The sequence below is a fragment of the Pinus tabuliformis genome, chromosome 1_1, assembly GCF_031772625.1.
Source record: "Pinus tabuliformis cultivar Carrire ecotype Pingquan chromosome 1_1, CPIR1, whole genome shotgun sequence".
In the NCBI taxonomy this organism is placed as follows: domain Eukaryota; kingdom Viridiplantae; phylum Streptophyta; class Pinopsida; order Pinales; family Pinaceae; genus Pinus; species Pinus tabuliformis.
This window is the reverse complement of record NC_142297.1, coordinates 561,803,358-561,828,437: the sequence shown is the minus strand read 5'-3', so window position 1 is coordinate 561,828,437 and position 25,080 is coordinate 561,803,358. Positions and strand designations below refer to the sequence as shown.

Below are 25,080 nucleotides of genomic sequence, written 5' to 3'. Positions count from 1 at the left end.
TTACAATAAATGGATATGATTTAGAAACCTTTGATCATGTTAAACATGTACTCATGATCCTCCGAAAGTTTTTTGGAGAAACTGCTATACCAGACCCCATTACATTTGTTGCTAAAAATTGAGGTGGGGACCAATTCATTAAGGGTGGTTATTTGTATGTTGTCTTTGGTGCTTCTAGAGAGGACTACGATGTTTCGGGAAGGCATGTAGAAAATTTTTTATTCTTTGTTTGGGAGGCAACCAAAGAGAATCTTGATACTTTGGTGGTGCACTGATCAGAGGTCTTTGAGAATTTGTCTGAAGCATTGACATTCTATAAAATAGGGAGGAATCCATGGAAAAGGCTGAGGCTATGGTTGTTGCACAAAGGCGGTCTGATAGTGAAAGAATTGAAGTGAGAGACATGGTTAAGAAGCTAGATGCGGGAGAGATTTCCATTTTTCTTTGAAAATGATCTCTTATTGGGGAACAAAATCCTTTGAGGAAATATGCTTTACTTCAAGACATGTTTAGAAATGCAAAGACAACAACTGGGTGTTTATGTTTATCAAAGAAGATGTTGTAGCTACTAGTTGAAGCTATGAAGGCTTTTGCTGGCACAAAAGAAAGGTTTGGAATTCTTAACATATGGATCCTAGTATGCTAAATGAATTTTTTTGAAAAAAATTGCAAGTCCATCTAATGGATTTGAATCAATTATCAAGGATTACCTTGTCATTTCATTTTGCAAGGATATTGTAAAACTATGAGTTATTTCAAATTTCATTGGTGGCATTCCATTATTTATAGATAAATAAATTGTGTATATTATAATTTTTTATGCATCAATTTTCCTCTAATAAGCTCAAATGGAAGTGTTGTATGGCTATTTTCATGTGGCATTAAATTGCTCTCATTCCCTCTCCAAAAATTTCCAATTTTCTAATTGAAATGGTTGTTCATATTAAACTGGCATGGTTTGTGAATTTAGGAACTTTTGATTTATTGTCTCTATATTCTTCAAGTTTAAAAGTGTAATGAAGCCTCATGCACCTTATTATTATAAATATATTTTCAGTTTGTACTCATTTACTCTATATTTGTGTACTTCTATAACCTAAACAAGTCAAACTTTAATATAATTGTAATTGTATTTAGTTCTTGATTTGCAAATGACATTAAAGGTGTTGTTGAAAAAATATTAGAAAGAAACATGGGTGAAGAATGAAACTTTATGTTATAGTGGACTAAGGGAATCTATATTTTTTCCTTTTACATGGGGCAAACAAGATTTCATGGGTAAAGTTGGAACACAACACTTGTGCCACTGTGTACGGTTCCTACTGATTGCTTTAGCTGATATGATTGCAGTACAACAATCTGGTAAAGACATTGGAACTTCACCACACCTTGTCATTCTTTTTTGCTATTTTTTTCCTATGCTATTTTTTTAGTGATATAGTTGATCCTAGATTGATCAAGTGCTCAAGTTTATGCTCAAAAATAAAAGTTCATAGAATGGAATGGAAACTGTATGGTTGGATAGATCTCGGTGATTTGACTCCAACATAACTTGTTTAATCGAAAATGGAGTTCGGATGCTCCCAAAAATGAGTTCTGATCATTTTTATAAACATGAAAAATAAGTGCACAATCAGCAAGTTCAAGTCTCTTCAGCCAATCGAGAGGCGCCAAGTATCACTCTATCACTGGTCCTGCAAGTTTTCCCATCGTATCGTATCAACATAAGGTTGTTGTTAAAAATTGGCCCTTGGTCTCGCCGAGATGTGATATCCAATATCACATGGATCTTATCGCAAAATTGCATCACATTAGGAAGTCTTGTTAAGAATCACCCACTTGCACTAATAGTGAAACACCGATGGAACCAGATGTGAAAAGAGAATAGGTTGTAATGTACGTAATGGTCAGGTCCTATGCTGATTGCGACAAGCTGATATATACCAGACGAAAAATTGTTATGAACTGTGGTGCATAAATCGTTAAGTTTTCCATCGCAAATCGCTCATTGCAGTTTCAAATGTGTGGCGTATTATGTGTGCCCATTTCTTCGCTGATTGGTGATCACAGTTTTTGAAAGGATTTGTTCCGTCCGTCTCTCTACCAACGCTGATTGAAATTTCCGAACCCACCGAGAAGTATGGCTCTGATGGCCAAAATGTGGAAAAATTGGCATATTTCAGGTCGAATTTGATAGTTAGCGGATGACAGAGGGGAATTTGTTGAGAAAATTGTGGGAGAACTGGGACAGGTCATCAATTCTTTAATTCTTATCCAAATTAGGTGAAAAAAGAGTTAATTCTAGTAGTTTTGGCTATTCTAAACTCATTGAGACAGGTTTTAGAGGCATTTGAGCATTGTAAACACACTTTGTTGTAATTTTGAGCATAATAGAGAGGCCCAACCATTGGAAGCTATACCAAGGAGACATAACCCAGGAGGGGTGAACTCCTCATCAAATAATTGTGTTGTGTGTTGTATTTTGAGGTTCTTTGCTGTTATTTTGTTCTTGTTCAACATATGTTTTATATTAAATTGTTTATAACATTTACATAAGAATCTCTCATGAGAATTAGTTAATTAAGAAAAAATGGTGAATCCTTAAGCACTTGATAAGCAAATGATAAGCATATTGGGCTTTATTCTAAATGGGGAATTAGCAAAACATTACTAATTTGCTCCATGTGAGATGATATATCCCTTGAATGCTTTAAATGAATATATCAATTTTTTCATGTTCCAACAATGCTCTTTTGATAAATAACAAAGTAAATTTGCTTCTTGATTTTACAATTAAGAGGAAAGTTTATATTTGATTCATTATATATTTGCAAAAGTTGCTAGCCCACTTCAAAAAAGAAGATACTCATAGTTCTATGGTATGTTTAGTTAGTAAGAAGTCTTATTTTCTTGTTCACGATGTATATTTCAATCAAAAGTGTTCAAAGTTCACTTCTATCAGGGAGCCACAAAGAATCCATGGTTGGGAAAGCATTGTTATGTAGTAGAAATTCATTAGGTGAGAAAGGCTCACACTCTAGAAAATTATCTGACAAGGGAATAAATATTGCTCGAGGGGATATCATTAATAGGTTTATACTTGATACTAAGCCTTCCTAACCCATCTCGAAGCCCTACTAGAAGTGTAAATTGTGGATTGAATGTAGATAAAGAAATTCTTAGAAACCATGGGCTTTCTCATGGATATAAAGAAAACAAGATGTGCACTATGGGAATATAAAAGAACAGAATATTATTTTTTATGATAATTCCTCTCCAAAGGTGAATATAGAGAATTTCTAGAGAAATAAAACCAAATCTGTAAGTGTTATACCTATTGAGGAGTGCAACATTAATGGTGAAAATAGTGAAAAAAATGTTGTAAATGTGCAATACATCTCAAATTTTATCTTCAGACCTTGGTGAAAGGGAAGAGTGAAAGGAATACTTGGTAGAGGGGATTGTTGAGATAGAAAGATGATAATATTGTGAGCCTAATGAGAACTTAGAAGGTTCTAGTGAAGGCTTCTCTATCCATTCTCAACAAAAAATAGTAGCATGGATGAAAATGTATTGAATTTAATGGAAAGAACATTTGTGACTGAAATATCAAAAGATGAGAATGAAAATGTTGTAGGTAGTCCTGCAACAACTTTCATGAGAACATGAGAGAATTTAGGGCATGATGGTTTGTCAAGTTAGGTATCCAAATTCAATTCACCTCGTAGTGATAAAGTAGTAGGTCAAAATGTGTTGAATATGAAGAAAGATGAGAATGATCACTATTCCATGGATCATCTAGATTCTTCTAGAACCAACCTGGATACATTTCAAAATGTGGGATTTACTGGTAAATAGGAGGATGCTTTGAATTCCTATATGAGGGTTTTGGAAACTGGAAATGTTGCTATGGTAGGGGATGATACACTGGGCCTTATTGAAAATATAATAAACATCACTCATGTTCAAATAGGGGTGGGGAACAACCAAGGGATGAGTTCTATTATGATGTTGAAGAACTGTGCATTAGAGGAAAATATGGATTGGATTCAAACTATGAAAAAAATATGAAGTAGAGAGAAGAAACGAACAAGAGGGACTTGGTGGACACCAAATAAAAGATGCAACTAATTTACAACAGGAAAAGGTAAATGTTAGGGGCATTAGTGTACAAGGAGACAACCAAGGAAGTAGTAAACACTACTTGGAAAAGGAAGAAGATGTTGGAAGTGAAATACCATAAAATCCCAAGTGAAGGATATGTTTCGTGCATAGGGACCTTCGATTCTGATGTTAGGGAGCTAAATAATTGTTATTCAGGCCTTTCTAACAATGATTTTGTGCAATCCCACAGGGATTTGGATTGACGGTGAATGGGTGCACTGTTAAGGCACTCCTTGCGATAGGTCACCAGTTCAAATCCCCTGTGGGTACTTAGGTTAGTCTTAACTACAAAAAAAAAACAATGATTTTGTGCAAATTACACATCGAGTGGAAAACAACGTTGGCAAAAGAAGAGGGCCATAACAAGTGGTCTGACTATAATAAGATGCTTGATAAATATGTAGAGGATATAAGTTTGTACTATGAACACAATAAAAGTAATGATGTGCTTCATTGCAAGGAACATCATTCTACCTCTGGAATTGAACATGAAGACTAAGAGAAGGGTGAAAACAAATGTAATACACATCTTCATGTTTCCAGGAGCATCACATATAAGGATGATAGTTAGGAAACTTTGATCGAAAAAGAGAGTGCATGGAACTAGAGAAGACTGTGGCATCTGGAGAAGTAGAAAATAAAGGAATTGGTGTGACTACTAGTTATGACAAGAAAAATGTTACTACAGAGATGGGATCTTGTATTGTTCTTGATATTTGTGGCATTGAAAGGAAAATTCAAATCAAACATAATGAGCTTTCAGAGGTATCTTCTAATATTATTTATGAAGGTCCACAAAGAATTATAGTTGTATCTTCAACATTTGTAGAACATCAAGAATTATCTTTGAAAACAACAGTACAGAGCGTGTGGTAAGATGAACTGCATTCTTTTCACCAAATTATGGAAACGACTGTCCCTCTACAAAATTATGATGGAAGTAATGATTCATCATAAATACCTACTTTTGACTTGATGAATCTATTGAATTGGATGAAGTAGGTCGTTTTGACACAACATTATCCACATCATCATCTCGATTATTAATTATTCCTTACACAAGTGCTTTTGTTCCCCTTACTGTATCGTGCACTGGCTTAGAAACACTAATTGTAGTGGTTTCTAGGTCAAATGAACCTTTCATTCCTTCAATAAATATATTGCAAAGCATATGAGAACTAGGTTGGAAAGGATCTGGAGCAACAAGTGCTTTTTGAACAGCATATACTAGATAAATAATTGATCTACAACATCATATCTCCAAAATACCATTTTCATATTCTGATGCGTTTAATTAAATTGGAAAAAAAAATAGAGCTTTATTAGATATTGATCTTAATGTGGCTTATGAGAAAACATCTAAATATGGGGTAATAACAATGCATTTATCTCCTCAAATATGTGAACCATCAAAACACTTTGGATGCAAAGATATGAGTGTAAGAGAATTTTTATTTTCAATTGTTGAACCTTTTTCTCCTACCAGGCCTTATAGTCCTTTGAAGTCATATTTAGAATTGAATTGAATTGAGCGGGGAGAATGAACTGATCAAAATGCATCTTGGTATTGGTGCTGAAAATTTTGGATTGACTTTGAAGACTGACACCAGTGCATCATCTCTTGGAGCTTCATGTGTTCTGAGAGATTTTGACTTGAATAATGGGCCCACTTTTTATTATGGTGTAGATGAATTGTTGCCTCATAATTTTAGCTCATGTTCCCGACATGTTGCTGACCTGAGAATGAAGGTCGATCTATTCAATTCATCATATTATTTTTCTGCTAGAGATTCCTTTCAGTCATTTACAATACCTTTGCATTTTAAAGATAGTAAAGATGACCAAGTTATCACTATAGTTGCATCTACATCTCATTTTAATAAAATTTCATTACCTAGTCCTAATTTTTTCAGTGGTGATATACATATAAAGGGCAGACATCATTCTCTTCAAATCTTATTATTTCCTTTTCAAATGCCACAAGTAAATCATACCCATTTACTGGATTTCTTTTTGGGTCATGTTATCTTAACTCTGCTTCTTTTTCAAGTGTCTCACCTTCCTATCTAGAATCATTAGGACTGGGATGTTTTCCATCCACTGCTCAACCTCATCCATTCTCTATATGTCTAGTCACACACGAGTAGGAAAATGGATAAACCTTGAGATGATTGTGTCAAAAATTATTCTAGAAAAGGATTTCATTGAAATTAAATGCTTTCGAGTTCCAACCGAAGGAATGCAAATATTTTTCACAGAGGTGGTGTACAAGTGTTCAAATACAGAGCATGCAATGCAATGTAAGCAGGCTCCATAGGACTGGACCCCAAATCTTGTCATGTAAAAAAACCATGCTTTCTGGTACTGCAGTGCGGGCACTCTAAATTTCACAAGCATATTGTTTTCTTCATTTACACAAAACCAAAAATCCCTGTAATATTATGACTTTCCAGTGCCAGATCTAGAATTTTCCTATCATTAATGCCCACATCACACTAGTTATTTGCCATGGAAAGGATTACTCTCATATTTTTTATTGGAATCCAGTGAGATATTCAAGGATTAAAACAACATGATTCGTATACTCTACAAATTTATTATTTGTGAATCCATCTGTAAAATAAAATGAACTATTTCGACTCATTTTTTACTGCATGAATCATTGGAAAAAGATTTGAAATCCAAGTACCTTAGCATGTTTTGGTCCCAAATTTTTAATCCTCTGGAAAGGACACGTAAGCACATTCCTATAACTAAATTATAGTAGACACCCATAAAAATTGACTCTTTAAATTTAATTTTAGGCATCATCTCCAACATCTTTTAGATGAAAATTGTGATGATAATATCACATGTAAAATATATCACATGTCAAATATCTAATATCACATGTTTTTGGAGACTGAAACTCTGCAGTTGGGGAAAGGGTTTTTAGATACTTGAATCTATATTGTTGGAAAAGGGATTGTTCACAGATACTTGAATCTATACTGTTGGAAAATATATTGTTCACGGATACTTGAATCTATACAGTTGAAAAAGGGATTGTTCACCAAACCACTCAAGCTAGATCCACATAACTAGCTATTTATTTCTCTAAAACCATCTATATATTGGGATAAATCAACATTATTTTCATTTGGAAGCTGGAAACTAGCATCTCATCAAAAAACATCTATGTATTACGTACTCATGTAGATGGGTGTTGTTTTCTTTCGAAAGCTAGAAACTACCTTCTCTATTGGATTGAGTGTGTGGAACCTATGAGTTTTTGTTTGTAATGTGAGTGGATGGATAAGATTATTTCTACAAAAACTCCATGGTTGGGTTTAAATTGTTTTATATTTGAGGATTGCATCCTCACAAATTGAACTAGAAACAATAAAATCGACATGTGGGTCCTATTTCTCTGCATGTAATTATATTTGTGTGGCCCCGGTAATAATAATAATACAGTGACCCATTGTCTGAGTGTGCCATGGATAAAAATCTGACTCAAGGATGACAAGTGAAGGATGTAGTTAACCTCACATTGAGGATTGGTTGGTAATCAATATTTAATTATGACAAGTCGTGATAATTTTCCTTAGATATGAATTGAACCAATAATGGCACATTCATTACACTCTATTATTCTCTCGCGCTAGCTAGTATAGGGAAACAAAAGCTTTGAACGATTCAATGTTAGGTTTAATTGGTGTAGGAGGAAATGGTTCTTTTACCTAAAATTTGGTAGACATTTCTAGGAATTATAAGTTTAATTTGTTTATTTTGTGGAGTTCCAATGCCGCAGTAGTTTTTTTTAGTGCCACATAGATCAATCTTTTGACTGGTTGATTCAGGTTTAACCACATCCATAGGGAATTGTTCAAATATCCAAGTTTTCAGTAGCGACATGTGTTTCAAGCATAGGAGAAAATGTTGGGTTCCTATAATACTAGTGATTACCCCATTACTATTGTAGTTATACCCCTTATTTATATTGTTGTGCCCCTATTACCCCCATATTGTTATTTCTGTGCCCCATAGAATCCCTCTATTGTTATTTTTGTGGCTTTGTATTATTATTTTTAGGTCGGCTGGATTATATTGTGACTCCTTAGACTCCTATATAGAAAGGAGGTTTTGTCATTTGTATCATCCAATAATTGTTCATTTATGTAATGTAAAGGAGGTTGCCCCCTCGAAGAGGCTGAATTATAAGGTGTTAATCTATCTTTTCTATCTTTTCATGAGCCGGTTTCATAACATTTGGTATCAGAGCTTTGGATTCTAGGGTTTTACTGCTACAAACAGGTCATCGTCGCATTTTCGCTATAACTTTTTTTCTGTGATGTTTCAGAAGTCGCAAAAAAACCCATTTGAGAAGAAATCGCACTGAACCTTGGATCCAAATTTTAGAGCTTTTCGCGTGACATTTGTGGAGATATGATCTGAGGAATTTGGTCTTTTTGCAAACTCCTGAATTACATTCAAAACAAGTGACCCTGGGAAAATCGTCATAACTTTCTCTCTGGGAATCAGATTGAAATTTCATAAGAAGGTACAGAAATAAGACGGACTATAGTTTCTTTTATATCTTTTTCAGAACCAAAGATCGAAAATTGTACACGTGGCACTTCATACAAGTTCGCTCTTCTGGAAAGGTCTATAATCAGGTCATCTTGGGAGATTGTGCATAACTCTTTCTTGGAGAATCCAATTTGGATCAGACTGGTGGCATTGGAAAGAGGACACAGAGAGCTACTACAGGTCACAAATTCAAAACTAGATGATTGGCAAGTACAAAGATACATCAGAGGCAATATCAAGCTCCTACAAAGTGAAAAAAGGTGTGTAGATTTTTTTAAGCTTGGTTTGAAAATTTATTTTGAAGGAATTCAAAGGGCATAGTAGAGCATTATTATCGGTAACTGATGCCCTGAGGAAAGAAAATCTAAACACCTAGTAAGGAACCTGAAAGCTCTAGCTTGACTCATGAAGAAGAGGAAGAAATGCTACATGATATATTAAAATTACAAGAACAAGTGCAACAAATGTCACACTCACAAAAGTTAACAGAAGCTAACATAAATGGCATGGAAGCTAAGATGAATGGCATGGAAGCTAAGATGGACAAATTGAAGATAGATTTGAACACAAATTTGAAGACAGGCATGGCAGATTTGAAGACAAATTTGACAAATTTTCTACAAGAAATACTTACTAATGGTGAAAAGGTAGTAAAGGAAACTCATAATGAGAAAAAAAGAAATGTTAATCATGATTCCATAGACGCTAATGTTGGGTCGAAGAATCGCCATATTCCAAAAATCGATTTGAGGAAGTTTGATGGAAATGATCCCACCACATGGATATTACAGATGGAGCAATTCTTCGATCTCAATAATGTGCAAAACGCACAAAAGGTACGTATGGAAACTGTATATTTGGAACCAAATAAATTTGTATGGTATCAATGGCTTTGTTCTCGTAAACAATTTATCACTTGGGCAATTTTTATGGAAGAATTGATAGCACATTATGAGGATACAAAAAGCAACACTTTTTTTAGCCAATTGATAAGTCTCAAACAAAAGGGTTCAATAATGGAGCACATTGAGGAGTTCCAAAAATTGAACATAAGGGTAAAAGATATTCCAGAGGAGCATAGGATTGATGTGTTCATAGGGTCTTTAAAGGATAATATCCAACATGATGTTCGCCTTTGGGAACCTGATTCATTAGAGAAGGCATTCAGGTTAGCAAGAAAAATGGAAAGCAAAATTATGGCAACTAGGAAGCATACCGTTCACAACTATAAAGACGGAAGTGTTGTTGCCCCTAGTCTTCCACAACCTACAAGGTTGACACCACAACAATTGGAAGAAAAAAGAGCAAAAGGGCTTTGTTACAATTGTGATAGCAAATACACAAAAGGTCATAAGTGTGCTGAGAAGAAATTATTCTACATAGATTGTGAAGAGGAAGAAGAAAAGGAGCAAGAAAGGTCAAAAGAAGAGGATATACTCCAGGAACAAAGCCTAGATGAAGAACAAATAAATCCGACCATATCTTGTAATGCATTGGTGGGAATTACCACTCCTCAAACCATCAAGATAGAAGGACAAATCAAGAAGAAAAAGGTAATAGTGTTGATTGATTCAGGAAGCACCCACAATTTTATTCATTGTAGGGTAGAAAAAGAATTGAATTGCTTCCTATATCTAGCACCAGAGTGTCAAGTGATGATTGCAAATGGAGGAACAATAAATTTCTCTGGAAAGTGCCATAATATCAAGCTATCCATGGGAGAATATGTATTGACTAGCCCAATGCTTTCCATTCCAATGGGAGGTGCTGATGTTGTACTAGGAGTCCAATGGCTACAATCCTTGGGTACAATAGCTTTTAATTTTCAAGAACTTTTCATCAAATTTTCTACGGAAGGAAAGGAAGTTGAATTAAGGGGTATTGCAGGGAAACCAGGAAAGATAATCAACTCTAATGGCATGACAAAGCTTCTAAAAAAGGAGCAAAGAGGTGTAATTGCACAATTATGTTCGCTAGATGTTTCCACATTGGGATCATCTATTTCTCCAGATCTCCAAAAAGTCCTGGACAATCATTCCAAGGTATTTGAGACTCCCAAAGGTCTCCCACCTATGCGTGATCATGATCATGCTATTCATCTGATTCCAGGAAGTGTTCCTCCAAACATCAGGCCGTACAGATATCCCTATGTCCAAAAAAGTGAAATTGAACGTATGGTTGCAGAAATGCTAGAGGCTGGTATAATTCAACCGAGTCAAAGTTCTTTCTCAGCTCCAGTAGTATTGGTGCACAAGAAGGATGGATCATGGCGCATGTGTCCGGATTATAGGGAGCTCAACAAGCTCACTATTAAAGATAAGTTCCCCATTCCTGTCATTGATGAATTACTGGATGAATTGCATGGATCAATTTACTTCACCAAGTTGGATCTTCGTTCGGGATATCATCAAATCAGAATGAAGATTGAAGACATTCCGAAAACGACATTTAGAACTCATGAGGGTCATTATGAATTTTTGGTCATGCCTTTTGGCCTTACCAATGCACCTTCAACATTTCAAGGTTTGATGAATTCAATTTTCAAACCATTCCTTAGAAAATTTGTGTTAGTATTTTTTGATGATATACTAATCTACAGCAAGTCTTGGAAGGATCATGTTGAACATGTTGACAGGGTGCTACAACTATTGGAGGAGAAACAATTATATGCAAAAAGATCCAAATGTTTCTTTGGAGTCCAGGAGGTGGAATATTTGGGTCATATTGTATCTCATGAAGGAGTTAAGGTAGACCCTAGCAAAATTAAAGCCATTAAGGAATGGAAAATCCCCACATCCATAAAGCATCTGCGAGGATTTCTTGGGTTGACAGGGTATTATCGCAAGTTGTTAAGCACCTCTAACAACATTATTGAAGAAAGATTCATTTTCATGGACTCCAGAAGCAACAAAGGCCTTTGAACATCTTAAAGAGGCAATGTGCCAAGCACCGGTCTTAGCTACACCAGACTTCACAAAAACCTTTATTGTGGAATGTGATGCTTCAGGAAATGGAATTGGTGTTGTTCTAATGCAAGATGAAAGACCCATTGCTTTTGAAAGTCGTCCAATCAAGGGAAAGTTTTTTTAAAAAGCTATTTATGAGAAGGAAATGTTGGCAATACTCCATGCACTTAAGAAATGGCGACCCTACCTAATGGGAAGACACTTCAAGGTAAAAACGGATCATGATAGCCTTAAATACTTTTTAGAACAAAGATTATCCTCTGAAGAGCAACAAAAGTGGGTCACAAAGATGTTGGGTTATGACTTTGAAATCATCTACAAAAAAGGGAAGCAAAATGTGGTGGCAGATGCACTCTCAAGAAAGGATGAGGATGTGGAAGCATTGTTGTGTGCCATTTCTATTATCCAACCAGATTGGATAAATGAAGCAAGGGAGGAATGGAAGAATGACGAAGAAGTGTGGGCACTTATTCGAAAGCTACAACAAGATTCCAGTACTTCTGATACATTTAGCTGGCAAAATGATTCGTTATGGTACAAAGATCGCTTATACCTCTGTAAGAATTCCCAGCTAAAACAAAAGATTCTTATGGAATTGCACACTTCTCCCTTAGGAGGGCACTCAGGATTTTTAAAAACTTACCACAAGGTTAAGAAGGAATTTTTTTGGGATGGCCTTAAATCAGATATTCAAAAGTTTGTGGCGAAATGTTTGGTTTGCCAACAAAATAAAGTTGAAACAATTAAGACACCGGGTCTATTACAACCTTTATCCATTCCAAGCCAACGTTGGGAGGAGGTTTCAATGGATTTTATCACAGGTTTACCCAAGTCTGAGGGAAAGAGTGTCATCATGGTGGTAGTTGACAGACTTACCAAGTATGCACACTTTTGTGCATTATCACATCCATTTAAAGCCAGTACAGTTTCTACTGCATTTATGGAAACAGTTCAAAAGCTACATGGAAACCCAAAGATTATTGTAAGTGACAGAGATCCCATTTTCACTGGAAATTTTTGGACAAAATTATTTTCTTGTCTTGGTACTCAGTTAGCTCATAGCTCATCTTATCATCCTCAATCTGATGGGCAAACTGAGATAGTAAACAAATGTTTGGAAGGATATCTTCGTTGCTTTGTATCTGATAAACAGACACAATGGGTCAAATGGTTGCCTCTGGCTGAATGGTGGTATAACACTTCCTTCCATACAACAACAAAAATGACCCCATTTATGGCACTTTATGGGTATCAACCACCATCCATCACATCATATTTAAGAGAAAATTCTAAGGTTCAGGCAGTGGAACATCACATCGAACATCAACAACAAGTCCTCCAACTCTTAAAGGATAACCTCGTGTTGGCACAAAATAGAATGAAACAACAGGCAGATCAACATCGCAGTGAAAGAAGTTTTGATGTAGGTGATTGGGTATTCCTATGGCTACAACCATATAAGAAAATGTCCCTAAAGCAAGCTAAGAAGGATAATAAATTATCACCAAAGTATTATGGTTCGTACAAGGTGTTGCAAAAGATTGGTACTATGGCATACAAATTGGAGCTTCCTGCAGCTTCTCGATTGCACCCAGTTTTCCATGTTTCATGTTTAAAGAAGGTTATAGGCAACAAGCTCCCAATTCAAACAATATTGCCAGAACTTGACGAGGAAGGAAAAATTATATTGGAACCGGAAGCAGTCACAGAAACAAGAACTCGACAGCTATGAAATCGATCAATTTCAGAGTATCTTATCAAGTGGAAGAACTTATCCGTTGAAGATTCCACATGGGAGGATGAGAATTTTATGCAGAAGTATCCAGAACTACTCAAGCATTGAGGACAACACTTTTTTGAAGGAGAGGGGCATGTTGGGTCCCTATAATACTAGTGATTAACCCAGTATTATTGTAGTTATACCCCTTATTTATATTGTTGTGCCCCTATTACCCCCATATTGTTATTTCTGTGCCCCATAGAATCCCTCTATTTTTATTTTTGTGGCTTTATATTATTATTGTTAGGTCGGCTGGATTATATTGTGACTCCTTAGACTCCTATATATATAGAAAGGAGGTTTTTGTCATTTGTATCATCCAATAATTGTTCATTTATGTAATGTAAAGGAGGTTTTCCCCTCAAAGAGGCTGAATTCTAAGGCGTTAATCTATCTTTTCTTGAGCTGGTTTCATAACATAAAACTAAATTGCTTCAGGAAGAGGCACAAACTATATTTCTTCCTGAAAACACACAGACTATATTGCTTCAAGAAAAGGCATAGGTTGTATTGTTTTAGGAACAAAATTTCAGCTTCCATTGGCGTTTGGGGACACAAATTACAATCACTTTAGCAACAAAAACAAGAGATAATGTATTGGGAGAATTGACAAGAATGTATGATAGGTGAAGGTATCAATTTTTTTTTTTAAATTTAATTTACTTCTATATAACTAAAAAAAATCATGTTAAAAGAACGAATTCCTATAAAACACTATGATTTCAATTGCGGGATTTGAAATTTGAGGAATTTTCAACTTCAGCAAAACAAATTGGTAAGCATGGTGACATAGCATATGTCCTTAGATAATCTGACTTATCTTTTGTATTTTCTTAAAATATATACTTACTCTTTATATTAAGGCTTGTCTTACTGTTTGTTTTGGGAAGATATATTTTTTTGTGGTTTTTGGGAAGATTCATTTTTTAGACAGAACATTTTAACTAGCTGTACCTTTCATCTCCTTTTGATTGCATTGATTTCAACAAAGAACCATGATGCTTGAATTCTGGATATTGAATTGTGTGTAAATTTTGTAAAATCTCTAATATTTTGAGAGGAAATTACATCCATCATTATGGACAACAAGCCTTTAATTTGCATGTCATTTGCAACAGTGAAGTCTCCTCTGTAAATTAGTTGGATTTTGTTTTTCTAGAAGAATCGATTATATCTTTGAATATATATTAATCTGTGATTATGGTGTAATGATAGAAAAATGGTGCTATAATGACAAGAATAATCAAAGTGAACAATGCTTATGATTGCAGGGAGATATTTGCAACAAAGAGGATATAGAGAAGGTTTTTTCATTAGTCAAGTAAGTAGTATATCTGGTTATGCATATTGCATTCTTCATTCTAGATACTAAATTCAATTTTATATGTTTATTGTTGTTATTTTAATGTTTTTATTGGGTATAAAAAATTTTAATCATTCCTTTACATATTCCATTTGTATACCCATTTGTTTACATTTGTAGCTATATTTTGTTTCAAGATTGCTTAGGTCATAATTTTTGTTTTGTCATCTACAATTTAGTATGTTGATTAGCACCATATATAAATTAGAGACAGTTGTAGACTATTGAATATTATCTAGCTTTAGACTACTTATTTCGATGGTTGAGTTGTTGATGAATGGTTCTCTCTTCTTTCTTTTATGTATAATCCTTCCATTTCTTGCACCAGAACCCTTACGAGTAGTAAATTATATAATATAATTAGAAGCTTTGCTTTGTCATGGTGCAGATTTGATGTCGTCATACATTTTGTTGGATTGAAGGTTGTTGGTGAAAGTGTAGCAATTCGATTACGTTATTATAAGAACAATCTAGTTGGCACTTCAAACCTATATGAGATTATGGCCAAACATGGTTGCAAAAAGGTAATGCTAAACCTTGCCACTGTTAATGATGTTTATAATTATGTATATTATAGAATTGTGCCAATGTAGAGACATTCTAGTAGAGTTATCAAATGATATCAACATAGTGCTCCTTGAGTTTATTTTGCATATACCTACCAATTTTTGCAATGTAAATCTTTCCAAAAGAACATGTTATACCGTGGATTCCTTTCTACATTTTAGGATCGATTAGGTCATTTACATAGTCTAGCTTACCTGGTATGATATTTGGGGGGGAGATGGTGACTTGTGTGCTACCCCTTTTCACATTTTCTATGATTTTATGTCACTCCCTTGATGTAAGGAAATGTTATTTAATATTGTATTCTCTTCTTCCTGCCTTCTTTGGGGATCATCCTTTCCTTTAGGAGTCTGTTGTAATATTTTCTCTCACTATAACCATTTATTTTGAATACCTTTGCCAAGCATTGTACTTCTTTCTTTGTGCTCATCTTCAAAGGTCCTAGTGGCTCATTACTAGAGTTTTGATTATATCTTGTTTTTGCACTAGATAATTAGGAGAATCTACGTGCAAGTATCTAGTGGTATGTGTTTTATTCTAGTAAACTTGATGGGATAAGCTAATATGGATTGATATAAATTATTTTTTATGAGAACCTCAATGAAGGGAATGCTCCTATTATTTTCCACCTCCATCATGAATCTGATGCTTTCATTTTGGTTGTTGAGATGATTGAGAAAATTATTCAGGATTTTCATTCCATGAGAGCATTCGATATTCATACATCTACGAATTGGTCCCTTGGATCTAGTTTTAGTGGAAGGGATCCTGTTATGAAACGAGCTCAAGAAAAGATAGAAAAGATAGATCAACGCCTTAGAATTCAACCTCTTCGAGGGGGAAGCCTCCTTTACATTACATAAATGAATAATTCTTGGATGATTCAAATGACAAAACGTCCTTTCTATATATAGGAGTCTAAGGAGTCACAATATAACCCATCTGACCTAACAATAATAATATAAAGCCACAAAAATAACAATAGAGGGATTCTATTGGGCACAATAATAAAAACATGGGGATAATAGGGGCACAAAACTATTAATAAGTTATGCAACTACAATATTAATGAGGTAATCACTAGTATTATAGGGACCCAAGAAGCCCCTCTCATTCAAAAAAGTGTTGTCCTCAATGCTTAAGTACTTCTCGATGCTTCTGTATAAAATTCTCACCCTCCCATGTGGAATATTCAACGGATAAGTTCTTCCACTTGATAAGATACTCTGAAATTGAACGATTTCGTAGCTATCGAGTTCTTGTTTCTGTGACTGCTTCCGGTTCCAATATAATTTTTCCTTCCTCGTCAAGTTCTTCAAATATTGTTTGAACTGGGAGCTTGTCACCTATAACCTTCTTTAAACATGAAACATGGAAAACTGGGTGCAATCGAGAAGCTGCGAGAAGCTCCAATTTGTATGCCATAGTACCAATCTTTTGCAAAGCCTTGTATGGACCATAATAATTTGGTGATAATTCATTATCGTTCTTAGCTTGCTTGAGGGACATTTGCTTATATGGTTGTAGTCATAGGAATACCCAATCACCTACATCAAAACTTCTTTCACTACAATGTTGATCTGCCTATTGTTTCATTCTATTCTGTGCCAACACGAGGTTATCCTTTAAGAGTTGGAGGACTTGTTGTTGATGCTCGATATGATGTTCCACTACTTGAACCTTAGAATTTTCTCTTAAATATGATGTGATGGATGGTGGATGATATCCATAAAGTGCCATTAATGGGGTCATTTTTGTTGTTGTATGGAAGGAAGTGTTATATCAACATTCATCCAGAGGCAACCATTTGACCCATTATGTCAGTTTATCAGATACAAAGCAACGAAGATATCCTTCCAAACATTTGTTTACTATCTCAGTTTGCCCATCGGATTGAGGATGATAGGATGAGCTATGAGCTAAATGCGTACCAAGACAAGAAAATAATTATGTCCAAAAATTTCCAGTGAAAATGGGATCTTTGTCACTTACAATAATCTTTGGGTTTCCATGTAGCTTTTGAATTGTTTCCATAAATGCAGTAGATATTGTACCGGATTTAAATGGATGTGATAATGCACAAAACTGTGCATACTTGGTAAGTCTATCAACTACCACCATGATGACACTCTTTTCCTCAGACTTGGGTAAACCTGTGATAAAATCCATTGAAACATCCTCCCAATGTTGGCTTGGAATGGATAAAGGTTGTAGTAGACTCGGGGTCTTAATTGTTTCAACCTTATTTTGTTGCCAAACCAAACATTCTACCACAAACTTTTGAATATAAGATTTAAGGCCATCCCAAAAAAATTCCTTCTTAACCCTGTGGTAAGTTTCTAAAAATCCTGAGTGCCCTCCTAAGGGAGAAGTGTGTAATTCCATAAGAATCTTTTTTTTTAGTTGGTAATTCTTACATAGGTATAAGCGATCTTTGTACCATAAAGAATCATTTTTCCAGCTAAATGTATCAGACGTACTGGAATCTTGTTGTAACTTTCGAATAAGTGCCCACACTTATTCGTCATTCTTCCATTCCTCCCATGCTTCATTTATCCAATCTGGTTGGATAATAGAAATGGCGCACAACAATGCTTCCACGTCCTCATCCTTTCTTGAGAGTGCATCTGCCACCACATTTTGCTTCCATTTTTTGTAGATGAATTCAAAGTCATAACCCAACATCTTTGTGACCCACTTTTGTTGCTCTTTAGAGGATAATATTTGTTCTAAAAAGTATTTAAGGCTATCATGATTTGTTTTTACCTTGAAGTGTCTTCCCATTAGGTAGTGTCGCCATTTCTTAAGTGCATGGAGTATTGCCAACATTTCCTTCTCATAAATAGCTTTGTGTAAAAACTTTCCCTTGATTGGACGACTTTCAAAAGCAATGGGTCTTCCATTTTACATTAAAATAGCACCAATTCCATTTCCTAAAGCATCACATTCCAAAATAAAGGTTTTTGTGAAGTTTGGTGTAGCTAAGACTAGTGCTTGGCACATTGCCTCTTTAAGATGTTCGAAGGCCTTTGTTGCTTCTGGAGTCCATTAAAATTCATCTTTCTTCAATAATGTTGTTAGAGGTGCTGACATTCTCCCATAATTCTTAACAAACTTGCAATAATACCCGAGAAATCCTCGCAGATGCTTTATGGATGTGGGGATTTTCCATTCCTTAATGGCTTTAATTTTGCTAGGGTCTACCTTAACTCCTTCATCAGATACAATATGATCCAGATATTCCACCTCTTGTACTCCAAAGAAACATTTAGATCTTTTTGAATATAATTGTTTCTCCTCCAATAGTTGTAGCACCCTGTCAACATGTTCAACATGATCCTTCCAAGACTTGCTATAGATTAGTATATCATCAAAAAATACTAACACAAATTTTCTAAGGAATGGTTTGAAAATGGAATTCATCAAACCTTAAATGTTGAAGGTGCATTGGTAAGGCCAAAAGGCATGACCAAAAATTCATAATGACCCTCATGAGTTCTAAATGTTGTTTTTGGAATGTCTTCAGTCTTCATTCTGATTTGATGATATCCTGACAAAGATCCAACTTGGTGAAGTAAATTGATCCATGCAATTCATCCAATAATTCATCAATGACAGGAATGGGAAACTTATCTTTAATAGTGAGCTTGTTGAGCTCCCTATAATCCGGACACATGCGCCATGATCCATCCTTCTTGTGCACTAATACTACTGGAGCAGAGAAGGAACTTTGACTCGGTTGAACTATACCAGCCTCTAGCATTTCTACAAGCATACATTCAATTTCACTCTTTTGGGCATAGGGATATCTGTACGGCCTAATGTTTGGAGGAACACTTCGTGAAATCATATGAATAGCATGATCATGATCACGAATAGGTGGGAGAGCTTTGGGAGTCTCAAATACCTTGGAATGATTGTTCAAGTCTTTTTCGAGATCTGGAGAAATAGATGATTCCAATGTGGGAACATCTAGTGAACATAATTGTGCAATTACACCCCTTTGTTCCTTTTTTAGAAGCTTTTTCATACCGTTAGAGCTAATTTTCTTTCCCGGTTTCCCTACAATACCCCTTAATTCAAGTTCCTTTCCTTCCATAGAAAATTTCATGAAACGTTCTTGAAAATTAAAAGCTATTGTACCCAAGGATTATAGCCATTGGACTCCTAGTACAACATCAACACCTCCCACTGGAATAGAAAGCATTGGGCTAGTTAATACATATTCTCCCATCGATAGCTTGATATTATGGCACCTTTCAGAGCAATTTATTATTCCTCCATTTGCAACCATCACTTGACACTCTGGTGCTAGATATAAGAAGCAATTCAATTCTTTTTCTACGTTACAATCAATTAAGTTGTGGGTACTTCCTGAATCAATCAACACTATTACCTTTCTCTTCTTGATTTTTCCTTCTATCTTGATGGTTTGAGGAGTGGTAATTCCAGCCAATGCATTACAAGATATGGTCGGATTCATTTATTCTTTATCTAGGCTTTGTTCTTGGAGTATATCCTCTTCTTTTGACCTTTCTTGCTCCTTTTCTTCTTCCTCTTCGCAATCTATGTAGAATAATTTCTTCTCAACGCACTTATGACCTTTAGTGTATTTGCTATCACAACTGTAACAAAGCCCTTTTGCTCTTTTTTCTTCCAATTTTTTTGGTGTCAACCTTATAGGTTGTGGAAGACTAGGGGCAACGACACTTCCATCTTTATAGTTGTGAGTGGTATGCTTCTTGGTTGCCATAATTTTGCTTTCCATTTTTCTTGCTAACCTGAATGCCTTCTCTAATGAATCAGGTACCCAAAGGCGAACATCATGTTGGATATTATCCTTTAAAGACCCTATGAAAACATCAATCCTATGCTCCTTTGGAATAGTTTTTACCTTTACGTTCAATTTTTGGAACTCCTCAATGTGCTCCATTATTGAACCCTTTTGTTTGAGACTTATCAATTGGCTAAAAAACATGTTGCTTTTTTTATCCTCATAATGTGCTGTCAATTCTTCCGTAAAAATTGCCCAAGTGATAATTTTTTTACGAGAGAAAAGCCATTGATACCATACAAACTAATTTGGTTCCAAATATAAAGTTGTAATACGTACCTTTTGTGTGTTTTTCACATTATTGAGATTGAAAAATTGCTCCATCTGTAATATCCAAGTTGCGGGATCCTTGCCATCAAACTTCCTCATATCAATTTTTGGAATATGGTGGGTCTTTGATCCCACATTAGAGTCTATGAAATCATGATTAACATTCCTTTTGTTCGCATCATGAGTTTCCTTTACAACCTTTTCACCATTAGTAAGTATTTCTTGTAGAAAATTTGTCAAATCTATCTTCAAATATGTCTTCAAATCTGCCATGTCACTCTTCAAACCTGTCTTCAAATCTATCTTCAAATCATCCATCTTAGCTTCCATGTCCTTTATCTTAGATTCCACGCCATTTATCTTAGCTTCTGTTAGCTTTTTGTTAGCGTGACATTTGTTGCACTTGTTGTTATATTTTTGATATATCATGTAGCATTTCTTCCTCTTCTTCATGAGTCATGCTAGGGATTTCACGTTCCTTACTAGGTGTTTTCATTTTCTTTCCTTGAGGCATCCGTTACCGATAATAATGCTCTAGTATGCCCTTTGAATTCCTTCAAAATAAATTTTCAAACCAATCTTAAGCAAAAATTTAAAAGAATCTACACACATTTTTTCACTCTGTAGGAGCTCGATATTGCCTCTGATGTATCTCTGTACTTTCAGGTCATCCAGTTCTAAAATTGTGATCTGCAGTAGCCCTCTATGTCCTATTTCTAGTGCTGCCAATCTGATCCAAATTGGATTCTCCTAGGAAGAGTTATGCAAAATCTCCCACAGTGACCTGATTATAGACTAGTTCAGTAGAGCGAACTTGTACGACGTTCCACCAGTCATACATACAAGAAACTACAGTCCGTCCTCTTTCTGTAACTTCTAATGAAATTTCAATCAGATGCTCATAGAGAAAGTTATGACGATTTACCCCAGGTCACCTGTTTGGAATGAAATTCAGGAGTCTGCAAGAAGACCAACTTACTCAGATCATATCTCCGCAAATATAACAAGAGCAGCTCTAAAATTCGAACCCGAGATTCAACGTGATTTCTTCTCAAATGGGTTTTTTTTTTTATCTTCTGAAACGTCGTAGAAAAACATTTATAGCGAAAATGCCACGATGACCTATTTGGAGCAGCGAAACCCTAGAATCCAAGGCTTTGATACCAAATGTTATGAAACCATCTCAAGAAAAGATAGATCAATGCCTTAGAATTCAACCTCTTCGAGGGGGCAAACTCCTTTACATTACATAAATGAACAATTCTTGGATGATTCAAATGACAAAACCTCATTTCTATATATAGGAGTCTAAGGACTCACAATATAACCCAGCCGACCTAACAATAATAATATAAAGCCACAAAAATAACAATAGAGGGATTCTATGGGGCACAGTAATAACAATATGGGGATAATAGGGGCACAACAATATTAATAAGGGATGCAACTACAATATTAATGGGGTAATCACTAGTATAATAGGGACCCAACAGATCCTAATACCTGCTTTTCAAAGTACTTTATGTACATATTAGTGGACATTGATGAAAACGGTGATCCCATGGCTATTTCTTCATTCTATTCATCAATGATTCCTTGAAGGCTAAAGTATGTGGATTTGAAATATCCTTAATTTTCCTGATTTCTTTTTTAGCTACGTTTTTAGTAGATACTTTCTTATCTTGTAAGAATTGGATCAACTTTAGAAATAATTATCAAAGAACTAATAAACTTGCGCAACCACAAAATGTGGTGGCTCATACAATTTGTTATCCTGGTGGTTATTCGTGTTGCCAACTCAATCTACTTCACGAGTTCAAATGATAGTAGAGTTATCAAGACACTATTTGAGGTATTTTAGTTGATCAAATCATCATTGTGATATTCTGTCTTATTATTACAAGTACATAAATCAACTCCCAAATATTTTTCAAATAGGACATTATAAAACCAATTTGACCTGAGAATATTTTTCAAAAATTTACATTGTTTCACCTAGATCTAAATAAGTCATCCAATAGGTTAAAATGGCATCATTTTTTGTGATACCTGATTCACTATGATTACATATATGAAATATGCAATGGTATGGACTTTCAAAATACTTGTGTTTCATAACATAAAAGCACACAAATTCCTGATTTTAAGTAAATTTGTCATATGTTTTGATTGTGTGAGAGTTGCATGTTTAATTTTATGTAGAATCTCATAATATATTTTATTATTTTTTCTACTTAAGATGTGTATCATCTTGATGCTTCCAATTTCTCTCTAGTGGCATAATAAATAGGTCAATAGAGAAAAAAATGAAAACTATAAGGAAGGATAACATCTGTGTTTAGTGTTTCTCTAAGATCAATATATAAAATGTTTTCATTGAAGTTGATGCAAGTGAGTAAGATAGTTGGGGATTATTGTGATCCATTTCAGTATGCATACAAGGATATGTGTATCAATGTTGTCTATTGCTCATTTATGGATGATTGTGATTCATTTTAGTATGCCCAACCCATACAAGGATATGGGTATCAATGTGGTATGTTGCTCAATTATGAAACTACTAGATGTTAATTTCATAAATTATTTTTACTAATTTAACTTGAAGCTTAATAATTTTTTACTGAAATATTTTTATCAAATGGTTTTCTCATCATTAGCTACAATTTATGCACAAACCAAGGTGATTCCTTGTGTAGAATACTTACAACTTTCTACAGTGAATCCCTATGGATGCACTAAGGTCTATTGTTCAACTTGATGTGTGCACCAATAGTTATATCTCCATATTTTATTTTTTAGTTGTTAAGTGCCATTGCTATTTTAATAACTATTCATATTTTTTGAGTAGATTCTTACATCCTTTTTCCTTAAAATAATTTCATTATTAGTGGTTAGATGGACCATGTAGCTACAAAAATTAATGTCTTTTCCATCTGTTTCTTCAACTCTTCCTTTCCTTGAAGATATAGCCCATGATATTTATAAGGTAGATCCAGAGCGGAGAATGATTTTACTGAGCTACTTCAACCCAATTGGAGCTCACCCAAGTAGCAATATTGGTGAAGATCCAAAGGGAATTCCAAATAACCTCATGCCTTTCATCCAACAAGTGGTTGTGGGTAGAAAACCAATGTTGAACATATATGGTAATTATTACCCAACAAAGGATGGCGCAACAATAGGATAGAATACTATCTTCAATATTTGATGCTATTACAATTTTTTATAGAGATGCCAGTTTGTTTTTTAGATTACATATAAATTTGTGGTTTTATAGAGATGCCAGTTTGTTTTTTACATATTTACAAAAATTTCCTATTAGTATGTGGCAGAGTTAGTCTCTTAGGATAATTTATGAGACTATTATAGATTACAAAATATTAATTTCGAATTGAAATACTTGCTACTTATTGAACATTGATACTTGGACAACTTTAAGAGACCATTTTATAGATTATAGATCTTTGAACCTATTTCTTTTGAAGCTTGGATATGTTTCTGACTCTTGTCAAATCTCTTTATTATGCTACTTTAACTCCTCACTCATTTATTTGTTTATGCATTTTAGATTGTCTATTTGCAACTATTTATTTTCTTTCTACTGTACTTGTAATCGTATTAGGTTCAAGATTAATTCATGTGGTAGACTTGGATGATGGTCATCTGTGCTCCATAAGCTATTTAATGCCAGTTACATAGGTAAATTCCCCCCGAGTTTCATGATTGATATTTTTCCCATAAATTTAGATCACATGATAAGGAGATATCAAATTGTTTTAAGTGACAATGCATCTTTTCTATGCTCGAAAAAAGGCTTCTATATCTTTTGTGTATTGATTCCTTCATTTTTTTATTATAGTCCTTAAATTTGGTTCTCCGATATGAAGAATTCATTGATATTTTGACATTTCAATATGTTAAGGGTCTTAGCTTAAGACATTAGGCCTACATTTCACATTTTCATTAAATATATGCCCTTTTCGGCTACAAGTAAATATTAGTATTGTGAATGATCAGTTAATATATGGGAAAATTTAAATAGCTTTTTTTGTTATTGGATGTGAATTTTTTAGGTGTTATTTTCTATGGTGATGCTTTATTTTCTTTGTTTAGGTAGGTCATATAGAGACATAGTGGCTATTATTGCCCAATTGAATAAAACTAGTTTGAGTTTCTTGAGTTTTGTGATTGATATTTTTTCCATAAATTTAGATCACATGATAAGGAGATCTCAAAACCGTTTTAAGTGACATTGTATCTTTTCTATGCTAGGAAAAAGGCTTGTAGATCTTTTGTGTATTGATTCCTTCATTTTAATATAGTCCTTAAATTTAGTTGTCTGATATGAAGAATTCATTGACATTTTGACATTTCAATATGTTAAGGGTCTTAGCTTAAGAAGACATTATGCCTACATTTCACATTTTCAGTAAATATATGCCCTTTTTTGCTACATGTACACACTAGTATTGTGAATGATAAGTTAACCTCCATCAAAATGATTAGATCAAAATACTAGCTATTTTATATCTTTTAACTATGCATTTTTATGTTTATCAACTAA

General features: G+C 34.6%; 1 protein-coding gene across 1 annotated transcript in view; it reads left to right on the top strand.

Moving 5' to 3' along the window:
- Positions 1–24,215, top strand: part of LOC149214387 (UDP-glucose 4-epimerase-like) — a 74,325-nt gene extending 50,110 nt beyond the window's left edge. The window contains exons 3-8 of the mRNA XM_089389377.1: positions 14,373–14,387; positions 14,754–14,803; positions 15,234–15,367; positions 23,153–23,258; positions 23,469–23,686; positions 24,139–24,215. Coding sequence (XP_089245503.1) covers positions 14,373–14,387; positions 14,754–14,803; positions 15,234–15,367; positions 23,153–23,258; positions 23,469–23,686; positions 24,139–24,215 — 600 coding nt within the window. The remainder of the gene's footprint in view (positions 1–14,372; positions 14,388–14,753; positions 14,804–15,233; positions 15,368–23,152; positions 23,259–23,468; positions 23,687–24,138) is intronic.
- The last annotated feature ends 865 nt before the right edge of the window (positions 24,216–25,080 follow it).